The sequence below is a fragment of the Pieris napi genome, chromosome 16, assembly GCF_905475465.1.
Source record: "Pieris napi chromosome 16, ilPieNapi1.2, whole genome shotgun sequence".
NCBI classification, from domain to species: domain Eukaryota; kingdom Metazoa; phylum Arthropoda; class Insecta; order Lepidoptera; family Pieridae; genus Pieris; species Pieris napi.
The window spans coordinates 7,045,577-7,071,485 of record NC_062249.1 but is presented as its reverse complement, the minus strand read 5'-3'; the positions used below and the strand labels follow the sequence as shown (position 1 = coordinate 7,071,485).

The following is a 25,909-nucleotide window of genomic DNA, read 5'->3' as shown; positions in this document are numbered from 1 at the left end:
TTTCAATATAACTCGACACTTTCGTGTTAATTTTCTTGAAGAATAAGAGAAATGATAATAAAACAGATTGGTATTATGAATTTAGTTATAAATATATATTGTTAATGTGACAAAAGTATTATTAGATTATGTGGTATTGTTTTTTTTGAGCATGTACTACTATGAAATTTTTGACAAGTAATTTAGTTAGTCTAATGGTATCAATCAAAATTGGTCCATCAATTCTCATATTTAATTTGTGTTCTATTAAGCTATGGATCCACTGAACTGTGTAGACTCTATCAACATAGCTCATATCAGATACAAGTTTTGGCATATTCAAAGCAAAAGTTAAAAAAAAAATTGGCAGCATTTCCTAAGTTTGGTTAATTTCTTTCGGTATAAATAAATTCAATTACCTGATAAATCTCTTTTTTATGGGCCTTAAGTCTATCCAGACTCTCTTCAGAAGAATAGTCTGATGTCTTGATGAGTTTTTCCGTTTTATTAGACTGCCTTGTGCGATGGGCTGGTGGGGTTTCATCTTGTTCTTGCACTGTTTCTATGCTGCCTTTTTTTGTTGGGGGCTGTAGCTGCCTATAAACAATCACTTGGATAAAATGCTACTTTCAGACAGCTGGTTGCCATGGCTTATGTTTGTATAACATAGATTATTATTTGCTAGTATTCATTCATCAGCAAAACAAAAAAGTATAGCAACACAACTATTCAGAACAGTTTTGTTAATAATTTGAAAAGTCCTATATGTATGAATAGTAGGGTATGATTCTAAGCAAAATACTTTATGCTTTGGTTGATTTGATTACTTTTGGTTACAAAGCAGAGAAGACCACAGTAATTAATTTACTACAGAATTAGTTATTTGCATGCATATATACTAATAAAGTATTACTGCTATTATTATGAACATATATCTGTATTAAATAAATGAAATTACAATTTTAGGAGGTAAATAGCTACTAGTTAGTAACATTTCTCCAAACTACTTTTATCAAATAAACATCCAACTTGCAAATTTATTTCAACATAAACAGTCATTTAATTTAAATGTAAATGCCAATGCTGTATGCAAAATGGCAATGAAAGTATAATTAGCTTTGATAACAGCTTATCAGCGACAAATTAACCTGCTGAATAACAATACCTCTTTAAATGATATACTTAAAGGCAAACTCAACAAAACAAATTAAACTACATTTAACACAATTATTAAATTGCAGAGTAACATCATTTTATATAAAATGGAACTCTGTGAATTAATTTGACTTTGGTTGGTTTGGTTGTTTTCTATACAAAAATATTTGGTCATGACTCCTCTCAATAATGACAAAAAATATGCATTCCCTTCAGCATTGCTATATAGAGCTTACACTGTATTTAACTTCCATTATATATTTTAAAAGAATTATAAAAATTATGTCACATATGTATAAATTATTCTCGACTTGCTTTTCTCTAGATTTAAGGTGGTTATTCTAACACATGAATTAAATTCAAATCCTGCGTTAATTACACTTTATCTACTAAAATTGTTGATTAATTGAAAATCTAATCAATAATGATAACACTAATAATCTAACTCTTAGAATAAGAAACTTCATCCATTTATTTGTTGTTTAATCTTTTAGATAAACAAGTCTTTACAGATAGTACCAAAATACAAGTATTACACCATGAATGGCCTTACATTGGCCTTCAATGTTTATGACATCATTGTGGTAAATAACCTTACGAAATTTTAACATATGCTGTAGATTTTTATTTATTTTAGTGATTCTGTCATCATCAAGTACCAACAAAAGGGTTTAAGCAACAAGTTTTTAACTGACTTCATATACTTGTTGGACTTGTGTTGATATGAATTAATGTAAAAAAATCTACATCTATGATAGAAATATTAGTTTATGTGAATATGACTTATTAGATATTAGTCATACATGTTGATTGTAATTGATAACAACTCCTTATCAGTTGAGGAAATGTATTTGTTTATATTTTTATATAATACACATTAGTTAAGTATAACATATTGAAAATAAATACTATTAAAAATATTATTGAATAATTTTAATAGTAGATTTGATATTAGCTTTAACAGAGATGGTAAGAAATAAAATATAAGCAATAATTACTTGATAGGTGTGCTTCTTTTAATAGGCGTTCTGCGTCCTGTTTTTAGATGTGTATGCTCCTCACTTTCTACGCAGCTTTCACGATCACAGCTCGATCTTAGGAAGGGTGTCTTAGACCGGGACCTTGACCGCAATTCACTAACGGTCGGATTCTCCATTATTAGGCCACTGGTTAAAAATCACTATAAACGCAGAAACCACTTCAACATATTTCTTATGAGAAACCTTGAATTTTACTGGAGCATTTATTTATGCACTAGAACATTTATATATTATAACACAAGGAGATCTATTTCGGTAGCTTAATAGTAATGCCGCCAAAACATAACACATCACAGTATTAACTTTTTCATAAATAATATTACATAATTCTTATGTATACATAATATAATATTAACATCTAATTGTTAAAATTAAAGTATTTTGCCATTTGTCAAATAGTTTTTAAACAAAATATACACAAAACACAAGCCAACTGACGGCCGCGCTTGTATGACGGAATTAAAAAATTTCGCAATTGAAATGAAAATGACGACGCATGAAATGGGTTATACAATAATGTTGCCAGGTCAATATTCTGAATGTATTTGCGATTTTTTTAATAATAATTTTATTATAAAATATATAGTAACAAATTTTTATATATTTATATTATGCTAGATTATCTAATTATAATATTTTTTAATATCGATCTTGAATATATGTTTTTTAACTTAATAATCGTACAATCGCACACAGTTATTGTAAAAACATTAAATAAGTTTACTTAGCTCTATTTTTGGGACAATAGTTTAAGAAAAGTAAATTATGAACAGTCTTTATTTTACAGAATAAACCTTAGTGAATCTTTGTCTTACTCTGGAAAGTGGGAAGCCAGAAACAATTATTTTAGCAGTTTCTAGATTAGAATCTTCATATAGAAAAACAACAATCTAAAAGAATATTTTTTCTCGAATTTCGAAAGTTGTGTTTTACAATTGATTTTCATCCTACTTTTTGAAGTGAAACTTAAGGCACATGAGGGTATGTTTTGTGGGTATTCGTTTAGTAGTTACATATTAGAATTTTATATGGCAATTCTGTCACATAACGTCTTGTGCAGTAAACGCAGATTCTTTATTTATTTATATTATCATTAGCACGTACCTATACAGTGTGAAAAAATGTAGATATATACAAAAATATGGAATGATCATATAGTGGTACACGATCATCTATTGGGGCTTTTACCTTAGTAATAATTAATTTACAAAGAAGTTTCACTTCTGACTTCTGACAAGACGTGTACTTTGTACGCAATTTTTTTTAAAGAATATACTAGAGACACGTTAAATGATATTATAAGTGGAAATTGGTTAACGAGTAATTTGCAACACCGCTGCTAGGACCACAGATTACGGAGCACGAAATTAAAGATTAAAGTCGATCCGATTTGGTAGAACGTAATACATCGTCTCGATCCGTAATAATACGTAATCGTAATTTCAATATTAAAATTTGACATTTCAAATAAGTCAAATTAGAGAGGTAAACTTAACATCACAAATCGGCCCCTAATAAGTGTTAAATTTAGTCAAAACCCATAAATTTGGATCGCGATCATATTTGTTACATACAATCCAAATCCAAATAAAAAAAGTGTTTTGGGGGCCTCATAGCCAAGCCAAGCCAATACTTGACGCTGGCTAATGCACAAACCCTGCCAGAGCCATAAAAAAAAAGTGTTTCTCAAGTCTCAAGGCTGAAGGCACAAACATCGAATCGTACAACACTAGCAAAGTATAGACAATAGTGAATAGATTAACATTTAAACTTTAAAGGAAACGTCGGAACTTTTGAATAAAAGTACTATTGTTTTTGTAAAATTTGTAAAACAAAATAAGTTTTACATCAATAAATACAAAATAATAATATTGACAAATCATCTCAATTCTCAATCGCTTTGCTTAATTGAACAATTATTATTTATTTGACTTTCGGCATAACGGCTAAACAATAATTAATTAATATTAACTAGTTCATATGTTTTTTCTAAAGTTGGGTTTTGAGTATTACTGATAGATATGGATACGAATAAAATATACTCCGTGATAAAAGAAATTGGACACATCAATAGTAAAAAAAATGAATTACGAAATTATTGTAAAGTAAAATTTAATGAGGTATGTTTTTAGGCTTGAAATCTAAAGCTTTTATTTTATTTGCATATTAAGATTATAAATTTAAAATAATCCTAACAACTTAACATGGGGTTAACGCAGGTCTTATTCTTTAGGGATGAAAATAGTTTATATTTGTGATATTTAGTAGGAATTTGAATCAAATAAATTTCTTCATCTCTTATTAATACTTTTCCATGTTGCAGATTATTAGTGGGTTAAATTACCGTATATTAAAAAGTGATGGGGCCGACATTATTGATTGTATTTTCGATGGATTAACAGATAGTCCTGAAGCTTATAAAAATAAAATTAAGGTAATTGTCTTAACATGTAACTTTTATTTAAATAAAAGTTCTCTAAATATTTTTCTTCAGCAGCTGACCTATACCTCAGTGGCAAACATTACTGTTTATATGCTGGTTCACTATGTGCGCCTCTGAATCAGTCAAGTATCTTGTGTCTTTAATCCCTAAAAAATGTTACTGTCTGTGTGAAGTCGACAATTACTGTAGTTAATTCAAAAAGTAAAAAGTAGTAAAGTCAAGAGTTACAAGAATTACATCAAAATATAAAAAAATTGAGTAGACCATATTTTTTAAAACTAAAACCTTTCTACATAAAAAGTATGTAATTTTTAGGTAATTGACGTAGTATTAAAAACAATGAGAAAAGAGTCTACATCATTGACACATTGTGGTGACGTTATCAGCAGACTCTGTCTGGAACTTCCCAGGATGCCAGTTGAAGACTTGTTACGCTGGAATAATGAGAGTGTTCAATCCATTGTTGATGATAATGATGTTAATATGATGTAAGTTACAGGATACATAATGAAATAGATTAGATATTTACAACCTATTAACTTTAAACCAATTTGAGGAACTTTCATAAATGACACCAAGATTTTAAACTTCAATTGGGCATATAGAGTTTTGCATCATTGTTTACAATTTTTCTTTATAGACAAAGAGACCGCCTTTACCTTCTAATGAAACTTTTTTGTCTGTCCGAGGATGAACATTTCTACTGCAAATTTTAATTTATAATATTAACTATAAACTCCTAGGTTATAGGCTATAAAATACTACATCAAAAACAAATGTTTTTTTCTAGTTGGCGAGATGTGCTTCCTGAATGCCTGAACATAGTATCATCACAGAGTAGTATAAAGCAGCATGGAACTGATATGTCAGGCATGGAGTATAAGGCCCAGTGCATACATATTTTATGCATGTGTCAGTGGAAGGAACGCCAACTGGTATCCCTCACAGCAATGTTTAAGTTCGTTATTCATTTAACCATCCAACCAAAACATTAAAACTTAAGTGAACTAATATTACTGTTTAATAAATTTTAAATCTAATGGGCTAATTTGTTAAGTTTTTAAGAGCCACTTATTTATTTTGGTCTAATTACTAATTTGACACAATAATTAGTTACTTTAAATTATTAACTTTGTTAAAGTTTACCAGTATACTATGAGTCATGAAAGTCATAAAATTCATTAATAAAACGTATTTTGAAGTGTAAGAACCTTGTTTCCTACTATTATTACTCTTATAAATATATATATCATATAAAATATATATTTACAATTACTTTGAAGTCCTAGAAGCTTTTAGTGGTTCCACACAACATTTTATGTATGTATATTTGTGTAGCGTTGCTATGAGTAATATTTTTTAGGCAAGTAGGTGTTGACTTGATTCTATAACCCGAATAGTATTTTATGTTATTTCTTATTCTCCAGGGATATTCATCTATCTCAGAATGACCACAAGCAAGTGGTTAACAAGATATGTACATATATAACAGATACTCCACCAGAAGCATTGCCTCCTCTAGTCCATCAACTACTTAAGTAAGTACCTCTACTAATTATAAAAAATATTTAAAGGTATTACATTTGCATTGACTGCTTCTGAAAACTTTATTTTCTATAAAAACTGATTGAGTTATTATGCTTTTTTAATGTTATAAATAGCTATTTAGTTTATTACACAATTTCGAATGTTAATTTAGTAAAAAACGCATAATTGTGATAGTAATATTAATTATAAGATTGTGAATGGTCAACAGAATGTAGACGCGTACACACGCGACTTGATACGTCATGATATTACGTTCCGTTTGTACTATCAAAATTAAACGCATATTCATCTTTGTTTCTTTTCAACTGTATTTCCAATACCTTAAAGTTCACTTTTGTTCGTAACACTTGTAAGTTTAACATATTTGCTCTTTCAGTTGCCCCAAAATATGCTTCTATCAGTAATAGACCCAAGAAAATTATATACCATATAAGTAGTTTGCTGATTTCGTCTACAGATATTTTATTTAATAAAACTGGCGGTACAGCCTTGGCCTCAGATTTCTGTATGTGTTTTGTGATAATTATTTTTCGATAGGCAAGTAGGTGATCAGACTTCTATGCTTGACATGCCATGTAATTTTGGAACCGGCTCCTCATGTAGAAGAAGTCTATAGGCACAGCCGGGGTTAGAACCTATGACCTCAAGGATTAAAATTGCACGCTGAAGCCAACACTGCTCAGATATAATAATTAATTATTTATTTTTTCAGATTATGTAAAGTGTTTAACATGGATGTGGTCTTAGCCCACCTGAGTCAGTATTTTAACCTGCATTTGTATAGCAAGTTGGAGCCTCCCCCACAAGATTCGGAATCTACTACTGTTGATATGGATGATATAGGTATGTTTTTCTAAAGTAAATTTACTTCAACAAATTTAAATCAACAACAACAACAAAGTCTTTAAATTGTAACGTTTTTACACGCTTTACATTAGCTTCACCTGTATGTAACCGACTCCTTCGGACTCGATTTTGACCCACTTTAAACGGACAGATTTTATTCAAATTTTGCGCACCTGTCAAAGATCGATGACAATGCAATAATCCGAAAAAAAAAAAAAAAATTAACTAAAGAATAAAAAATAAATAATAGTTAAAAAAAACTAAAAAACACGCTTTTAAAGCACATCAAAGTAAAAAGTGAAAAAAAATCCTAATTTAGCGTGGGTTGCTCGATAGACGAAAAATATGGCACAGAGCGCCCCACGCTTTTTCACAATAATACCAGTATTTATTGTTCATTACCATTTTCAGCCTAAATTAGGAATTATTTTTCACTTTTTAGTTTGATGTGTTTTAAAAGCGTGTTTTTTAGTTTTTTTTAACTATTATTTATTTATTTAAATTACTTGATATCGAGTAAGTCCCATCACTAATCTGTACATTCTGGTCAGACATATTACTGCGTCTGCTTTCTTACCGAAAACAATTATTGTTCCATCGGGATTTTATCCCAGATGTCAATTATATGTTATATCAAATAATAAATTGTGATTCTCTTGTAAGTTTGATGGATATTAGTTTAGAGATAGGTGGGATTAAAATTAACATAGACAAATAGGTATATTAAAATAATTAAAAACTTAAATAAAAACCCAAAATTTGCACATACTTATTGTAATGTTATATTTATTTATTAAAAAATACTTACGGTGTTTGGCGTATTCGTTTCATTGAAGAATAATAGAGCCCCAAGGTCCACACAACCTTATGGTAAAAGAAAACCTGGTAGACCGATGCGTTAGTGGTGGACTTGTCAAGGAACGAAACTAGTAATCAAAATTGGACGTAAGAAGCACGAGATATATTGAGATGGCGAAAGATATTTTCTGAGGCTAAGGTCACATAAGGCTGTACTCACTTATGATGATACAACACTTTAAAAAAGGATTGTGCTAGTGTTGGTACATTAAAATTTTTGAAGTGAAACTTCTTTATCGAGGTTGGAAAAAAATTTAGTGTAACATTTTTTTGTTACGCGTCACATTTTTCCGTTACGCGCCATCTTTTGAAGTGAAACTTCTTTATCGACGTATGGGAGAAATTTTGTAGCAGGTTACGCGCCATGTTGCTTTTTGAAGTCAAACTTCTTTATCGGTGTTGGAAAAAAATTTACACACATTTGTCATATTTTTCGGTTACGCGCCATCTTTTTCTTGTCCCTACCACGGTTGATCTGAAGAGATTCGAAGCCATTAGTAACAAAAATATATAATAACGATAACAATGATAGTAATACTAATAATTCTATTACAATTAATGAAATTCTGTAATAATCTTAGTACTACATAGTAGTACAGTAATAAGTTAAAATGAAATAATTGTATTTGTATTCATGTCTATGATAATAAAAGCCTTTTGTTAAACTTTATCTAATTTAACTTTATTTAACCAATTTCTGTAAAGTTGCATATAGTAGATCATTTTTCGAAAAATAAGGTCATAAAGAAGTTTCACTTCTTACGTGTGTACACCTAGTACACGCACACATTTTTTAAAAATAAATAATTTGATCCATTAAGATTCGGTTTTGTATCATAACAAAGCCATACATTGGAATACATTTTCTTAAGCTATGAGTTACTTATTATTTAAAAAAATAATTTGTATTTTTCAGTACGACACAGCCATGCGGAACTCAGTCGTTGTCTCTCAACTAGCTTGTATCACATAACACAGGGTGCGGCTGAACCAGAATTGATAAGAAAACACATAAAGCAATGGCCAAAATCCCAGTTGCTGCGAGCACCATTTCTTTTAGACCTTGCCCTTGCTGTGTCAGATAAGGGAACTGAGTTCAGATCTGTTTGTTTGGAGGTGAGTAACTGAGTATTGTCTAATATTTGTTAGTGTTTATCTAAATATGAAAAAAAAAAAAAAAGAATAAAAAATAGATTGCTCCGGAATCAAACCTGGGGTCTCGTTACCAAATGCGTTTAATAAACATTACAATACGCCTCGCTTAAGTGTAAAAATATGATTTTCTCTTTTATAGAAGCATCATATCAAGAATATTAAATAGTCTTTGTTTTTTAATGCTACTACTAAATAAATTTTGCTGAATTTGAAGAAATGATGTTTATAATTTCTGTGTGTATAGGTTATAAAGTCAGCTATCGAACAGCGTACTTTAGATGATCAGAGAAGTAAAGAGTCTGCCTGGGTTAGATCGGTACTCCCACCCGACGTAGATGTTGCTAATGTGCTCAAAGTTCTAACCACAGAAAGGTAATCTATTAAAGATTTTTTTAAATAATAACTGGACAGTTAAAATGGTTTACGGCAATAGTCCACAAGAATATTACATTTAAATACATATGGGAGATCTTGTCCGGCTCGAAGGACCAAGTTTTTTTTTATATATATTAATGTAAAGTTGTAAAAAAATACGCGTGACTATTTAACATTTATAATTATTACTAACTATTGTCAAGTACCTGTAAGTCAATCACCTCATCTTCAAGTTAAAATTTGTACCAAAACGAAAGTACTAAACACCAAGCAACAATTTTTTTACGTGATACCGTCTAATAAATCTATGAACGCCGGCTGCACGCACCAAAAACATGACTCATTGTCCCGTTACGCTCATTGTACATTTGCGCCACATCTATCTCTCTTCCACTTAAGTATGCAATTATTTCACCTATGTTTTATTATGACGTTGTTACGTAAAACTATCGTCCGTAAACCGACTTTACAGACAACCACTTTGTTTTATCAAAATGCTTGTAATAAATAGTCAGTATAATTTCCGACGTGTGAAATTTCAGTGTCTTGGTATTTTTGTACATTCTTAGACACGTCTTGACTTGATGTAATATTTTAAAATAAATAATTAAAAATAAATTTAAAACGAAAATCTATTTTTATAGAACGGTACAAACTCATCTGATATTCATTAATATTGCGGTCCATAGACACTTGCTCTGCCGTGTGGTACGATTTGTATTATATCAAAATTCAAATTGTTTCGGAAATTTTATTTATTTTTGATATCATTGTGTAATTTTATTAAATTTGTATGTAAAAAGCTTAAATGTATTTCCAGTGCAAATCACCGAGAGCTTACAGTACGTGGTCTTATCAACTTAGCGTTTACTCTACTATCAGTATCTCGTGTTAAGGCGGTATCACACGCTTGTTGGTCTCATGGGAAGCTGATACTGGTTAGGTTATGCAAGTCTCAGCCTAACACAGCTCAGCACATATTGGCCCAATTGGCTGACAGGCTTTCTGGGGACTCCAGCCAAAGGCAGTATTCAGGTATAAATAAAAATAAAAATGTGTGCGTGTACTAGATGAAGAAGTGAAACTTCTTTATGACCTTATTTTTCGAAAAATGATCTACTATATGCAACTTTACAGAAATTGGTTAAATAAAGTTAAATTAGATAAAGTTTAACAAAAGGCTTTTAGTATCATAGACATGAATACAAATACAATTATTTCATTTTAACTTATTACTGTACTACTATGTAGTACTAAGATTATTACAGAATTTCATTAATTGTAATAAAATTATTAGTATTACTATCATTGTTATCGTTATTATATATTTTTGTTACTAATGGCTTCGAATCTCTTCGGATCAACCGTTGTAGGGACAAGAAAAAGATGGCGCGTAACCGAAAAATGTGACAAATGTGTGTAATTTTTTTTCCAACGCCGATAAAGAAGTTTGACTTCAAAAAGCAACATGGCGCGTAACCTGCTACAAAATTTCTCCCATACGTCGATAAAGAAGTTTCACTTCAAAAGATGGCGCGTAACGGAAAAATGTGACGCTTAACGAAAAAATGTTACACTAAATTTTTTTCCAACCCCGATAAAGAAGTTTCACTTCAAAAAACAAAATACAGTAATTCAGTTAAGATGCGTCTTAGGGCATGCTTATGAATGTCAAAAACGTTTACAAAATTCGCGAAAGAGTAAGACTACGCCATCCGTTCGCAAAACTACCAGGAGGCCTTGTTCTGAGAAGAACGGGCAAGAAACTCGGCAAGTTTTACCCTCCCTCTACATTGCAATTATTCAATGAGATTAAACATTGTTTCGAAAATTATTCATATACCTCAATCTTAATAATACATCATATAATAATCTAATAACCCATTAATAAAAAAATACGAATCAAAACAATAATTGAGACAAACGTTTGAACTTCAGAGCCTTCTGGCAATGAGTGTTCATGGGCGGTACCACTTAACATCAGGTGAGCCTCATGCCCATTTTGCCCCCAGATTATTATAATTTTTTTAAATAAGGTAATAATTATATAGCGTAACTTCGATTCATAACGAATCAATAATTTTTTTGTAGTTGTTGTTAAGTTGGTCTTCTCCCTTATATTGTTTATATATATACATATATTTAATATAATAAAAAGTACAGAAAACAAATATTTATGAATTGTTAAATTTATAATACATTGATTTTAGATTGTCTATATGTCTTATGCAAATTGACGCCAGTATCCGTTGAGTCTTGTACACAATTGAGTACAATACTCGAGAACTGTCAACCCGGGGGTGACTACACACATGCGGCGGCCGTGTACGCAGCCGTACATCCCTTGATAACGTTCAGTACGCGAACGAGGGATACGTTAGTTATGGTCTGCAGAAAGGGGCTGTACTCTCGGTAAATAAGGTTTTTAAACATTAAAATAATAAACAAAATCTGTTATTATTATTAACCTAACCAATTCAGCCGATTTTGATGAAACTTAAATTGTTTCTTAAGTTGCAACATACATATATGATTTGAAATTGGTAGTCAAACATTTTATCACACATAGTTACAAAATTTAGCTAAATATGAACATATCATAATCATACTCAAATAGTATTAAATTCCAATAATACCAAATACATCAAGGTCAAATAAACTATCAGTTTTTTCTTCAGACCGTTTTTTCTTAAGTCAATTGAAAAAAAAGTTTAAGGACAATTTTAAGCCTATATCAATTATAACATATATAGAATATGAAAACATATTTATTCCCCATTTACAATTGAATAGTTACTATAATTTGAACAGAACTTTGTGGGCCTATTTGAAACTAAACAATTTGCGGGTTCAAATGTATGGAAATGTTTGATAATAAATTAATTGAAAATAAATTTATTTATACACACACATGTTTTACTATTATAAATTCAAAATAATTTCTGTGTTTCAATCCAGTTAAATGCATTAGCTCAATGTTATTTGATTATTGATGATTTGCTATTTTAAAAGAGTACCGAGAGTTTTTTACGCCGGCTTTTTCTCTCGGCCTACACCCTCTGTCTTCTTTGCCGATGAGTAGGAATGCCTACAGATTCAAATTTAATGACGTGGAATAAGTGATACATGTATCTTATGTTCCATAATAAACATATTTTTTTTTTTTTTTTTTTTATCGGTTAACCAGTTTTTAAGGGATTTATCCACTTGCCTAAAGGCCGATTTACATTATCTTAGTGTTTAGGAGAGTGCTTTAGGATAGTACTTTAGTTGAGACATGTAAACGCTACTTGCTTTAGTAAACGCTACGCTAAAGAACTTGCCTTTTAAGTTGTACTAAAGCACTCCTCTACACTAAGATAATGTAAATCGGCCATAAGAATACCGTTTCGCATAAACTATGTTTTCTATCCCATAATTCTATATAAAATAAAATAAAAAATAAATATTTCCAGGGACTCCCAATACCGATGCCTGTCACTTTTGGGCTTCCTAACAGTGTTGAAGCATATGAAGCTGTCCTCATACTCGCTGAGTAGCAGTCAGAGTGGGTGTAGTGAACAGTTCAGTGCGCATTCCTACCTCACTCAGCTCACTGTTGACCTACATGCTACGCAGCAGGGTTCTAGGTATAGACATTATTTTTCTGATTAATTATGTAATAAAGATTAAGACAAATAAACGAAAATTTCTTAGTTTCGAATTCAACAGGGTCAGCGGGAGATTTTTTTTATTTTTTTTTAATGGCTCTGGCACGATTTGTGCATTAGCCAGCGTCAAGTATAGGATTTTTTTATAATTCGTGCTTGTCTTTAGAAATTCGACCGTGTCCTCCATGTACGGTTTAAGCACTCGCCCGGTACCGCACAACCCTCCCACAGGCCGAGAACAAATTTAAATTAAATTAAAACTTGCCCTCGAACCGGGAATCGAACCCGGTACCCCTCACCTAGCTGCCACTTAATAAGACCGCTAGGCTATGAGGCCCCTCAGCGGGAGTTACCACTAACATATTATCTATGAATAGAAATAATCATTAAATATACAGAGTGAAAAACAATCATTTGTGTGATATAAATATTACTTTATGTATATACGGGTTCTCGTGTCACCCGTATCACCTCGACGTCCGCCGTTCCACAACAGCGTTTTCTAAGGCAGTTTTTGCCGCGTACCACCACTATGTAGAACCAGCTGCCCACTGAAGTATTTCCGAACCAATTCGACTTAGGGTCCTTCAAGAAAAGAGCGTACCAATTCTTAAAAGGCCGGCAACGCACTCGCGAGCCCTCTCGCATTGAGAGTGTCCATGGGCGGCGGTATCACTTAACATCAGGTGAGCCTCCTGCCCGTTTACCCCCCGTTCTATAAAAAAAAAAATAATAATAAGATTTTTCTTCATCGTAATCTGGCCAAGATTTCTAAAGTAACAGGGGTTTAATGGTTTACCCCTTTTATGATTTGCACTTCTTCGCGCTCCTGCGGTCATTACGTTGTGTGTGTCATGTTTGAGAATGCGCATGTGTTGCTCGGGTTTAGCTGCAGAGGCCGTATTTTAACGTATACCTTAGTAATTTTGTAAGATAGGAATAGTATATGAAAGAAAATAGAAAATTATTATTATTATTTTTCTGAATATATATAGACAATATGCTTATATATATATAACAAATGTATTGCAGCAATACATTTGGTGTGACGCGCTTGTAATTTTTGGATTTCACAATTTTTAGGGTTACATCGCGAGTACGCAATGAAGCAATCTGTTTGGAGGTGGTCTCCATACTACGGAGATGTTTGGTACAAGACGCGTTAGTTAAGCAATTACTTTATATGGGTAAGAATTTAGTACAATAACTCAGTTTATTTTATAGAGTAATCTTAGTTACAATGACGCTAATTAATGGAAATTAATTTCAGATTTTTTAGTCAGTAAATCTTTAATTATAGCAACATTATTTAATATATATGAAGACCAGTGTTGGCCTAGTGGCTTCAGCGTGCGACTACCATACCTGAGCTCGTAGGTTCGATCCCCGGCTGTGCACCAATGGACTTTCTTCTATGTGCGCATTTAACATTCGCTCGAACGGTGAAGGAAAACATCGTGAGGAAACCGACATGTCTTAGGCCCAAAAAGTCGAAGGCGTGCGTCAGGCACAGGAGGCTGATCACCTACTTGTCTATTAGATTTAAAAATGATCATAAAACAGATTCAGAAATCTGAGGCCAAGACCTAAAGAGGTTGTAGCGCCACTGATTTAAAAAAAAAATAGGAATAAAATATGACATTCAAATTTTCTAGTATGTGATCATTGATATACAAAAAACCCAAGATGCACACTCAACGTCAAAAAAACGTCCTCAAAAATTGAGCGCAACATTCTAAATTGTGCGCTCATTTCAAATAGTCTCGCGTCTAATAAGTGGAGTCAATGTTATTTATTTGTGTTTTTTTTTATAAATAAATTTATGTACTTTTGAAATTTTTTGTGTGTAGTTTTTGACAAATATATTTACGCTATATAAAGTGTAGGTCAGGATGTAGCCAATTTAACATTTTTTTTTAATGTAAAGAAAAAACTTTTTAACCGGATTAAAGTTATGTATTATTATAAATTTACAACTATTTAACATCCAACACCTTTTATCTTCAGTCACCGTGACCACGCACGCTGTAAAGCACCCGAAAAATCGGATAAATTTAAAATTATGTTAAATAGTTGTAAATAAAAAAGTCATGTTCGACTCCACTCAATACCTAGTCCTACCGACCACGGTCGGTCGTAAAATTGTATTGCTTTAAGTACGTATACACTGCGTTGTAATAACAACTTTAAGCAATTCGCGTAAGGTTGATTTTGCAATAATATATGCTTGTAACATATACATACTGTTATAGACATACTGTTATAGAAAGGGACAGAAATAGTGTTTCGGGACACTTTCGAGCGTTACTTTTATTCGAGACTGTGCATCTTGGGTTTTTTGTATATCAATGTATGTGATAGAGCCTTTCTCGGTCATAAATTAAATTTCCGTTTGCTGAAAACGTCTAACTTGTGGAAAAATCGAGAACAGTTCAGTCAACCCGTCTTCGTCCAAATGTCACCAATGTCGCGATGTTGATCTGTCTATGCCATTCTATGCCAGCTAACTGTACAAAACAAATATAATATGTACTTACGTATATAATACAAAATATTGTTACACAGAAATATTTAGTTATTTCGTTTTTTTTTACAGAAATGTACGAATGCGCGAAAGAGAAACCTGCCTTACACGAGTCAATACTAGAGTTATTCTATGAACATGTTTGCAAATTTTTGGCTGAAGATGGTGAGAGCATTCCGATATTGTGGGATAAATGTGTGCAAACTGGACTAGTTACAGCAAATTTGATTGTAAGTAAAAAACATTCGAAATTATTCAGGTTAGATCAATCTAACATGCGTGTGCTTTTGTATGCTTTTAGTAGTAAATTAGACGACTCCTGCGCAATTCTTGCAAATTTTTATTTAATTAAGTACCTTAATAGGATATTTTACATGATATTTTAGTTTATGTTTTTTTAGTTTTTATGTATTAATTTTTTACATTAGTTATACACACATGCTATTTTAATTTAAATAAACATTTAAAAAATAATTATTGCTTAAAAAAAAAATTGGGGCTGGCACTGCGTTATTTCCATTCATAATTTTTCTAATTACAATATTAAAAATATTTTCAGGAACCTATAGGCCGTCTCCTATACGCGATCGCCCAATTCCTACAGCCTACGGAAGATGAATCAGACGACATATTAGGCAGTCCAGGCGATAGTAGCGTCATATATTTACGAACTAAACTGGTTGAAGTTATGAACAGAATGGACTGTGAAACTTTGTTAAACGTGGATTTGGTAAATATTAGATTTTTTTAAAAGATTTTCTAGAATATATATTGCATTTTAATACATTATTTAATTTAAATATGTCGTATGTGTTTGTTGTGTATTGTATCAAATTCGCAATGTTAGTGGAAATATGTGCGAGGGTAACACCATCGCTTTTTAACATGAGTCATGGGGGTACTTCAACACTATTGATAATTATTTTTTTATATTTTTAAGTTTCGATCAAAGCAATTTACAGTTACTTAGTTAAGGGTCAAGTAATTTTGTTTCATGCCTTCATGTCATTATATTATCTATCTTTAGATAAATCTATAATTATGTTTAAAATAAACTGTTATTTATTTAAGTTGAAATGACTTGCTAAACATTTAAGTAAAGATGACTTGAAAAATGAAATTATTCTTGAGGTCCTGTAGTTTAAATTTTTTTAATTACTTTTAGGATGATATTGGAGTGTCAGACTTGACGCCGGAATCAAAGGCTAAAAAAATAAAAGTACAACAAGCATTGCAGTGCTACGAGACAATAATAGCTCATAAGATAATGCAATGGACACCGCACACAAGTCACGCTAACTCTGTTTATAATTTGTATAAAATGTATACGCAATTACTGGATAATACAAAGGTAACTTGATGTTCTAACAGTTATATATTTCACGGTTAAATTGTAAAATTAGTTAATTTATTTATTGAAGTTATACTTCTACTATTGAAAAATTAAATAAATATATATTTATTATTATTCTCTTACATTAAGTGTAACATAAATTCTATTATTATTCGAATGTTGTTTTTAAATTATGTCCAATGCCGTAGCATCTTCCGTGGGCAACTTCATTCTGTTAATTTTGTGTCACGGTGCGCGCGCATCGTAAAATTTCACTCTCTTCAATTTTTCATAACGCGCCTAAAGAAGTATAACTTCAAAAAGCGGTTGTAGTGTTCTTACCGGAAATTTAACTCTAAATCACGACTCGCTTAGCTAAATACCATAAATATAAAATACGTTTAAACTTACTTTTTCAGGCGACACCAAAAGGCAAAAAGAATAAATTGAATGACACAAAGGAAACTGTCAAATCGCAAAGTCAAAAGTCACAGAAGAGCAAAGCGCCCGTAAAGTTGGCAAATTTGGTGAAAGATAGGGCTGGACCCTTTAGGCCATTGCCGTGTTTGTGGGATCTCGGGTTATGCTATAGAATTTTGGATTTGCTTTACAGGTGATTATTCAATTAATTATAAATTTTGTGTTTCTGTATCAGATATATCCCTCGTTTAAGCTGAAGATTTAGAATACTTCTATTTTGAAGTGAAACTTCTTTAGGCGCCTGAGAGTAAATTTTTTACGGATGAAACGCAATAATAATAATATTAGCGTCACGAAGATGTGTAGCGTTTTTGTTGAAAAAAAGCAAATAGCCATGGAGCGAGAGTAGGGATGAAAAAGATCGAGAGATAGAGTGAGATAGAGCGAACGTCGCATCATGAACAGTGTCATGGAGCGAGGGGTGGGAGAGAGCTATGGTCAGAAAGGTTGAGAGAGAGAGTAAGGGAGATCGAGAAAAAATACACGCTATTAAAATAAAAAAATGTATTCCTTTAGTAATTATATATTAAAACTTTAGATGGCCATTCTGTCGCATAACCTCTTGTGCAGTAAACGCAGGTCTTTTTTATTTATTTATATTATCATTAGCACATAATATACAGTGTGAATATAGATATACAACGACATGGAGTGATCATATATTGGTACATGATTATCTATTGGGGCTTTTACTTTAGTAATAATTAATTTACAAAGAAGTTTCACTTCTGACATGTGTACTTTGTATGCACGCACTTTTTTTTTTAAATTGTCTATATAAAGCGCCGTCTCCATAGATCACTGTGACCACAGATCACTATCTGCACAGATCAACGTTTAAACACTTTGTCTCGTCACTTCTAAAACACCAATATTTTCAGTGATGAAGTAACATGGTCGTCTTTAGAGCAACGCAACCTAGTCCGGAGTAAGAGGGACTTCCATCACTTTACTCTACGTTGTATACAGACTGTATTAAATGAGAAACTCGCGAAACACCTGGTGGCGACGCATGTGTTTCACATCGCTGCTTTGCTTTATAAACGGTGTTTGTGTAGGTATGTATAATTTTATTATACTAAAGGTCTGTTTCACAATGTATGGATAAGTTCTACATAAGTTCCAAATTAGCTATTTATTACTTATTGGTAGGGTAAACACTATTGTTGCGTTTCACGACTGTTAGATAGCGCTATTCGTCACATAAGGTCCATCATAAGTTATGAGTCCGATGAATGTCAAATAGCACAATTTATCTTACAAATAATTTATGTGTTGCATATTTGGTACTTTATCCATACATTGTGAAACAGACATTTAATATTTCACTGGTTCGGTAACCTTATTGTTAAATATCACTGAAACCAGACCAGAGAGCAAACGTTTGTCATGGATTTGATTAGTATAATACCAATTTTTGCTTATATAAAATGTAATCAAAATTTCAGAATCTTCAATCAGAGAAATTCAGAATAATATACACAATTGATAAGTTATATTCCTCTATCTATGACTATATAATTTCCCGTCTGTTTTAATTTTTCTTTCCGTGAATAGATTTCAAGAACTTTCCGAATTTGACGATAGTACGGCGCTAGGCTGCTTAGAAGTGTTCAAGACTTGTGTTAACCTACTTCTGTCTACACAATATTCGTTTAAAATTGAAAGCGTCTTATCAGGAATCAGTACGTAAATATAGTCTTGATTATTTTTAAAGAATAGTTAAACTAACCAGTGTTCAATAACGAACCCAGCTGTCGTACCAGGATACGATCCTTTCTTAAGGTCTTGAAATTTCGTATATTGGTTATTATGAATCAAAATTATCGTGTTAATCAGTTTGATATGCATAAAAAATCGTATCTGCGTACGACAGTAGTCAACCATCGTACGCACTCTCACATGAAATGATAACATCATGAGCATACCCCAAATACACAACCTCACGTACTTACACTCACTTTTACATCATCACACAACAGCCAAATTAGGTATCTCTTAGTTAAATATATTGAATTACGATATAAATAAATAAATTGTACAATTGGAAATCCTGCAAGTATCGCGTTATTGTCATAATTTTCATAATTATTAAGGTTAAATTTAATTTTTTTTAACATGTAATACACCAAGTTAAAGTTTTTACGCGATAATTTGCGATGAAAAGTTTATTTATAATCAGTTTCTTAAAATTTATCAATTTAAGATATGGATTTGATTGTAGGACCTTCTTTGTGGGTGAGACCTTTTCGTGTTTTAAACATCGAAAATGTTCCTTTCAGCGTCAAATCCGCTATTAGTTGGTTTCTTAAGGCGGCGTATATCCGGCATATATCCTCATACTGTCAAATATTTAACTTTTTCGTTCAAGTCAAAGTTTTTTTAATAATAATCGTATTTTACGCATAGATCCTGGATATGGAAGTTGTTATAATTTTTTTCTTTCAGCGGGTGAAGCAGAGGAAACTGCATCTATAAATATGTCAAACATATTACGACACATACACACAGCGTTAGTGCAACTTGAGGCTGAAGGGGCAATGGAGGAACGAGATGTACTACTAAAGAAGCACACTGCAATGCTTATTCAAATCGCTAATTTACTATTGGAAACTCCAGTAGTCGCATGTGCAGCTCTTCATATGGTACTAAAATATTTTATTCGCAGTTCGAGAATCTCGTAAGCGGCGGGATAGATACCCGATCGTTTTAATTGGCTTTCTGTCTTGCCTTTGTTATGTTGGTTATCTAATTATATTTAAGTTTTTAACTTGCTTTCCATTAAAATATAATTTACATTATTTTAAGACTTCATATTTATATTGGCTCGTTTGTACGGCTCATTTGTACGGCTACTAAATAGATGAAAAAAAAAACAAACATACCAACAGACGAGATAATATAGTATATATAAAAAAAATATTGAAGTTTTTATGCATTGTGTTACAGATGACATCGAAGCTAGATGACTACGTACACACATGCAAACAAGATTGCATACAGTTAATTGGGCCGTTACTAACCGCTTCACATAGGGAACATAGGGAAGCGCCTTTATTGGACCAACTGCTTACAAAACTTACGCGGGTACTCGGAAAAATTGACGTAAGTTTTCCCTTTTTTTAATGTAAATTTGTCATTACAAAAAATATATTTAATTTGTTTACTTATTGTGGGTAGCGAGGATCAAATTGTCATACTAAATGTGAGGGTAGAGTGAAATTTCTATATACAAAGGCCACTTAGGTAATGGAGGCTGGTATGTTTGTGCTCTATTTCTATGCATATTTCTAATAATTAAAAATGAACCTTCAAATCTATATGGACCTACTAAACTAAGCCTTTGGGACCTTAGAAAAAAAATTGCAAATTTTTACCGCGTTTAAAGACAATTTTATCTGTTTTAGGAGGAAGAATCGTCAACCAATGAGGATTCCGATGATTTCCCTTCAATAGATTCACGCACGGGGCACACAGTGCTCAATACAATTTGTATACATTTGAACAGTCGGTTCAAATGTATGGAGCATTTGCTGAATAGGAGTCGGGATCTCGCTGTAGCTTTGAATAATGCAACTCATTCGCACGAACAAAGGATAAGTAAAGGTAGGTTTATTTTTAATATTCAATAATTAATTGGAAAGTCCCGTAACTAGCCTCTTAGGATAAAATCTAAAGCCGTACCAATGCCCAACGCCAGAAGCCTCTTAGATAAGAGTCATAAATAATGCGATATACTGTTCTTATGCGTAAGCTAAGTTACGTAGATTAAATATTTTCTAATTTAAAACCCTCCAACTTTTAGTCGATACCAACTCCGGGGAAATAAATACAGATAATGCAAATTTCTATACAGCTGTAATACTTTTTGACAACCAACACCTTTTGTCTTCAGTCACCGTGACCACGCACGCTGTAAAGCACGCGAAACGTCGGTTAAATTTAAAATTATGTTAAATGATTGTACATTTATAATAATACATAACTTTAATCCGGTTAAAAAGTTTTGCCTTTAACCTACTATTATAATATTTAGGACAATATTGTGACTTACACAATCAGAACCATATGGATTATTAAATAAATTATTATTAGTGTGTCATGTACTATACACAGTTAATGTATAATAGTGTATAGAAAAGCTTTGATAGTTGACATATAAACGTACCAGTATACATATATTTTTGAGAATCTCAATGAGTACTCCAGAGGCTTAAACGCAATTTTTTGGTTAAGAATTTTTATACATAAATAAGATAATTTTTGACAGCTCAATTACGACTTTCCATAAAATGTGTATAGATTAAACTATATAGATAGCTAAATACAAAACATCACTAAAAACGAACTAACTAAATTTCTTTCAGAACTTTTAGAACTATACAAATCAATAGTAATCCAATTATGCGGCGTGGGAGGGTGGATCGCACGTATCTGTTCTTTACGTTGCTGCGTTGGAGTCGGTAGCGAACGCGTACTTAGTGCGTGTACGCGTTTATATACTTTGCTCGCGACTCTACTAAAACGGCTGACTTCGTATATTGATATGGTGCCTATGTTGAGGTAAGAGACCCCTACATAAAAACTATATTCATCTAATTTTACTCTTCTTACTGAATTATTATTTGTATGATGAAAAGAGACGGATGTGTAATTTGATAATGAAAGAGGCTTTCAGTACTGGATGTAAAGTGGTCTTGGGTTTTGGCATTATTTCTGTATGTGTTTCATTCTTCTGTGCCTGACATTCCTCTGTGTAAAATACATACGAATTTTAATTTAAAAAGGTACGGTAAAGAAAAAAATATCAATAATTAACATCAATAGGAACTTTTTTAAAGCCAATTAAGAAACATAAAATCAATACAAAAAACAGATTAAACAAAAATATGAAGAAATGAGATCTAGTGATTTTTAATTCACATGAATAACATACATTAAACGATACGCTTATATCCTACCTTGAAATATAAGTTATATTCTGGTATTCCTTGTGTTAGATAGTATTCAAGACATAATTTAATAGTAGTTTATGCAACTGTCATATAATAGAGGGTATTAAAACATGAGTGTAGTTTTTTGAAACGAGCCGCAGGCGAGTATCAAAATAAGATTACACGAGTGTTTTAATACCTAATTATATGCAGTTGCATACACTACTTTATTTAATCTCATGGCTATAGGTTTCCAAGTCATAAAGTCGTATCTGCGTACGATATCGTATCTGCGTAAACCTCCTTGGTCGGGACGCATTGTACTTTAATAATTAAAAAAAATATTTTAAAGCATTGTTTTGTTAGGAGAATAAAGCTTTAATTTAATTTTTTAATTTTCTTAAAGAAGTATGTAAATAAAATATGCCAATAAAAGTCTGTACATATTTCATTTCATAATTAGAATATTACCGAATGAGATTATATAAAAGTATTTATAACACCCTTCCCAGTACTCTGACCTTCCTACCGTACCTTGAAATACGGAGGTAAATGCATCACTACTCCTATAAGTTATATTCTAGTATTCCTTGTGTTAGATAGTAATAAAGATATAATTTTAAATAAATTATTCTATTAATTAATGTAGGCTAGACCGCCTCCTAAAGATTTGCGGTAAGAAGCTGTCATCAGTAACAGACTGTCTTATCCCCTATTTGGAGGCATCGCAGGAACACCAGAAGGCAAGCAAAGTCCTACGCGATACTAAGCTAATACCCCGACTTGTGTTGGAAGCCGAACAGTTCAGCAAACATGCTATTTTGTTGGGAAATAAAGTTAAGGTAAGATTTTCAAATAACAAACCCTTTTGAATCTTAGTTATTTACTATGATTTTTCGTTAATAATTGTAATAGTCTTAACTGGTTCGTATTAAAGTCTATATTACAATGCACACAATGTTAAAGAATACTTTTATACAATCCCTTATGAAAGACTAATTAGCTATTTTTTAATATAACTTTTGTTCATTGTAATGAATCTTTTTGTAAAAATCCTAATTCTTATGGCATTTGTAAAATTTTACAAAACATTTATCCTAATTAACGACGTAACGGAGGCGCGTTTTGTTTGTTCGTGATTGGTTAATAGCGTTTCAGTCCAACACGCGATACAATCTGAAACGTGCCATAGTTTTTTTTATTGATAAAAAGCTTGCCAACGCTCGGAACACTGACACATTGGTAAAAACAAACACAAAATACAATTTTTAATGTGACAAGCACTTAAAGGCAAACATGACATGCATGTAGAGATCATACAAATATTAATCAAAACAATTATTAAACAAACATAAAAAAAACAATTACTAATAAAAAAAAATATTAAAAACTAAACAAAAATTATATTTATAGTGTGAGGGGGGTAACTTTAAATTACTCTTTTATATTCTATAACAGCTATTAATTCAGTTTTCTTTTACAGCTGTACTCAAAGTATACAAGAGTTAATAGTAACTTAATATAGTAACGATTTAATATATTTTAACTGTTCTTTCAATTCCCTTAAATGACACTAATCGGTCATTAAATTTCGTCATTTTTATTTTTGATTTTATGGCCGTAATACCACACTAAGTAAATTTTTAATTAACATTCGTTTTCAGCTGAATTTCCAACAATATCTTTCCCTGGGAACGGCAAGAGATTTCAGAATCAAGGCTCCCGTGCTAATGGAAGCGCTCAACGCTGTAAACGAAGAAAATAACGATCCCGGTATAAATCTATCTTCTATATATATAAAAAGAAAATGGTGTTCGTTTGAGGCTCTTTCACGCTTAAACCACTGATCGTATCGACATGAAACTACCACTATTCGATGCGAAATTTTTCCTAGTTCCTTCATTTTTTTATTTCTGTTTTACTTTTATGAAAAATTTTCCCGCTAATAAAAACAAAAGAGGCTTCCTAGAACCTCTAAACGTCAACATCTGTTAAAAACTCGATTTTCGAAATATTTCAATTTTCTTAGCGGGAAGTTAAAAAGAAGAATAATAAAAATATGAAAAAAAAATAAAATAATGAAACATAAAATAGGCTAGTATTGTATATTTGTAAATATTACTAGGAACATTTTATTTGGAATACAGTGTATTCAGAGTATTGTTAAACTTTTAAATAAAAAATATTTATTAATTAATTACAGAGATTAATTTTCTTTAGACACATGCTCGTAGCTGGGTAGCCAATAATATATTTTTTGTGTAATCTTTATAAATAAATATTATTTTTAAATTTGCGTATTTGTTGTGGTATAAATTGTTCAATTTCAAAATATGTAATTCCCAGGTGAAGACATAAATGATGCTGCTACTGAAATTTTATCACTGGTTGGCAGTGATAGTGCACAAAGTGATGATGAAGATATAAGGAAACGGAGGAGAATTTCATGATTAATGTATAAAAGTGATATTTTAATAAAGTTTTATACTTATAATGTGGTTTATTTAATACCTTTCCGTTTAATTCATTATTGGTAAAATTAAAAAAAAATCTTTATTCAAGACAAAACACAGACAGAAAATATGCTTAAATACATAAAATTTAAAAAGTACTTTCGAATTTTAGTTCAAATAAACTAGTTAATTATGCTGGTAAATTGCATACTACAAAAAATTGTGGAATATTTGTTCGGATATGGATACAACAAGTACAAATAAGAGACATTTGGTTTGATTATTCTGCCCGTCAAAGGCAGTGAATAATTTGTGATTAAATAATGTCTAATAATAATAAAATAAATGTCTAGAAGTCCTAAAAAGTTCCTATGTTTAGAATATATAAAACTAATAACGAGTATATCTTCAATAACACGTCTATTACCACGTATACTAGAAATTATTTACTAGCTAGATTTCGCGGAATTAGGGGCGAATGATGGACATTCGCGGAAATTCAAATTGAAATCGGTTCCCGTTATTCACAGGAGCGTTCTCTATAACAGCTAATTTTATAATTAAACGATTCGCAGTGGACAATTTCTTCGAAATGTCAGAAAGTGGTTATTACTAAGAAACTTCCACAATTACTCTAAAGCAATTTCTTGGGAAAGCGGCACGTGTTTTCGCTGTTTTTTGCTAAGTTTTAAAAGAATAGTCACAATTATATGTATTCTTTGAATTTGTAAATAAAAGATGATTTCCAAGATTTTAATTCTATTGTCGATTTGGAAATACTTCGGTAGAGTTATCTTTACATGAAATAAAACAAAGTCGCTCCCTATCGGCTTTATGGTTAGTTATTTAAAACTATGCAAAAAAAATTAATTTGGCTTTCATGAAGATAAAAAGTAAAGAGGAAGGCGTAGAAAATATGATAAAAATGGGGGAAAAGACATACAAGGCGTGTAATTTTCGATCGTGCTTTACCCTGGTTGTTCATTGTTATGTTAGGCACTCAAAGATAAAGTAGAAAAATCAATCACACGCTGAAAGCTAAGGCCAAAAAAGCGTAAATTAACGGCGTGTTGAGAAGGTTGATCAACTACTCCAAACTCTATCAAAGAAACATACAACAATCGTAGGTTGTTTTG

The 25,909-nt window shown here is 31.5% G+C and overlaps 2 protein-coding genes across 5 annotated transcripts in view; one reads left to right on the top strand and one right to left on the bottom strand.

The window, feature by feature from the left end:
- Positions 1 to 2,658, bottom strand: part of LOC125057405 (klaroid protein-like) — a 32,795-nt gene extending 30,137 nt beyond the window's left edge. Inside the window, exons 1-2 of the mRNA XM_047661082.1 lie at positions 2,133 to 2,658; positions 399 to 576 (exon numbers count right to left, since the gene is read on the bottom strand). Of these exons, the coding sequence (XP_047517038.1) occupies positions 399 to 576; positions 2,133 to 2,290 (336 nt within the window). The 5' untranslated portion in view covers positions 2,291 to 2,658. The remainder of the gene's footprint in view (positions 1 to 398; positions 577 to 2,132) is intronic.
- Positions 2,659 to 3,800: 1,142 nt separating this feature from the next.
- LOC125057404 (Fanconi anemia group I protein homolog) lies at positions 3,801 to 24,814 on the top strand. Of its 4 annotated transcripts, none has more exons than XM_047661079.1 (25): positions 3,801 to 3,911; positions 4,498 to 4,608; positions 4,933 to 5,105; positions 5,408 to 5,575; positions 6,045 to 6,155; positions 6,878 to 7,008; positions 8,786 to 8,985; positions 9,269 to 9,396; positions 10,220 to 10,434; positions 11,610 to 11,811; positions 12,855 to 13,028; positions 14,133 to 14,236; positions 15,646 to 15,803; positions 16,133 to 16,303; positions 16,739 to 16,924; positions 17,326 to 17,519; positions 18,268 to 18,444; positions 18,944 to 19,071; positions 19,835 to 20,031; positions 20,336 to 20,491; positions 20,794 to 20,992; positions 21,754 to 21,949; positions 22,970 to 23,162; positions 23,985 to 24,093; positions 24,667 to 24,814. In XM_047661079.1, exons 3-25 carry the CDS (start codon positions 4,957 to 4,959, stop codon positions 24,768 to 24,770), a joined length of 3,750 nt encoding a protein of 1,249 aa, XP_047517035.1. In that variant the 5' UTR covers positions 3,801 to 3,911; positions 4,498 to 4,608; positions 4,933 to 4,956; the 3' UTR covers positions 24,771 to 24,814. The 4 variants fall into 4 exon arrangements, with proteins under 4 accessions (XP_047517035.1, XP_047517036.1, XP_047517034.1 ...); XM_047661080.1 differs by lacking the exon at positions 3,801 to 3,911 and adding an exon at positions 3,960 to 3,977; XM_047661078.1 differs by lacking the exon at positions 3,801 to 3,911 and adding an exon at positions 3,984 to 4,294.
- The last annotated feature ends 1,095 nt before the right edge of the window (positions 24,815 to 25,909 follow it).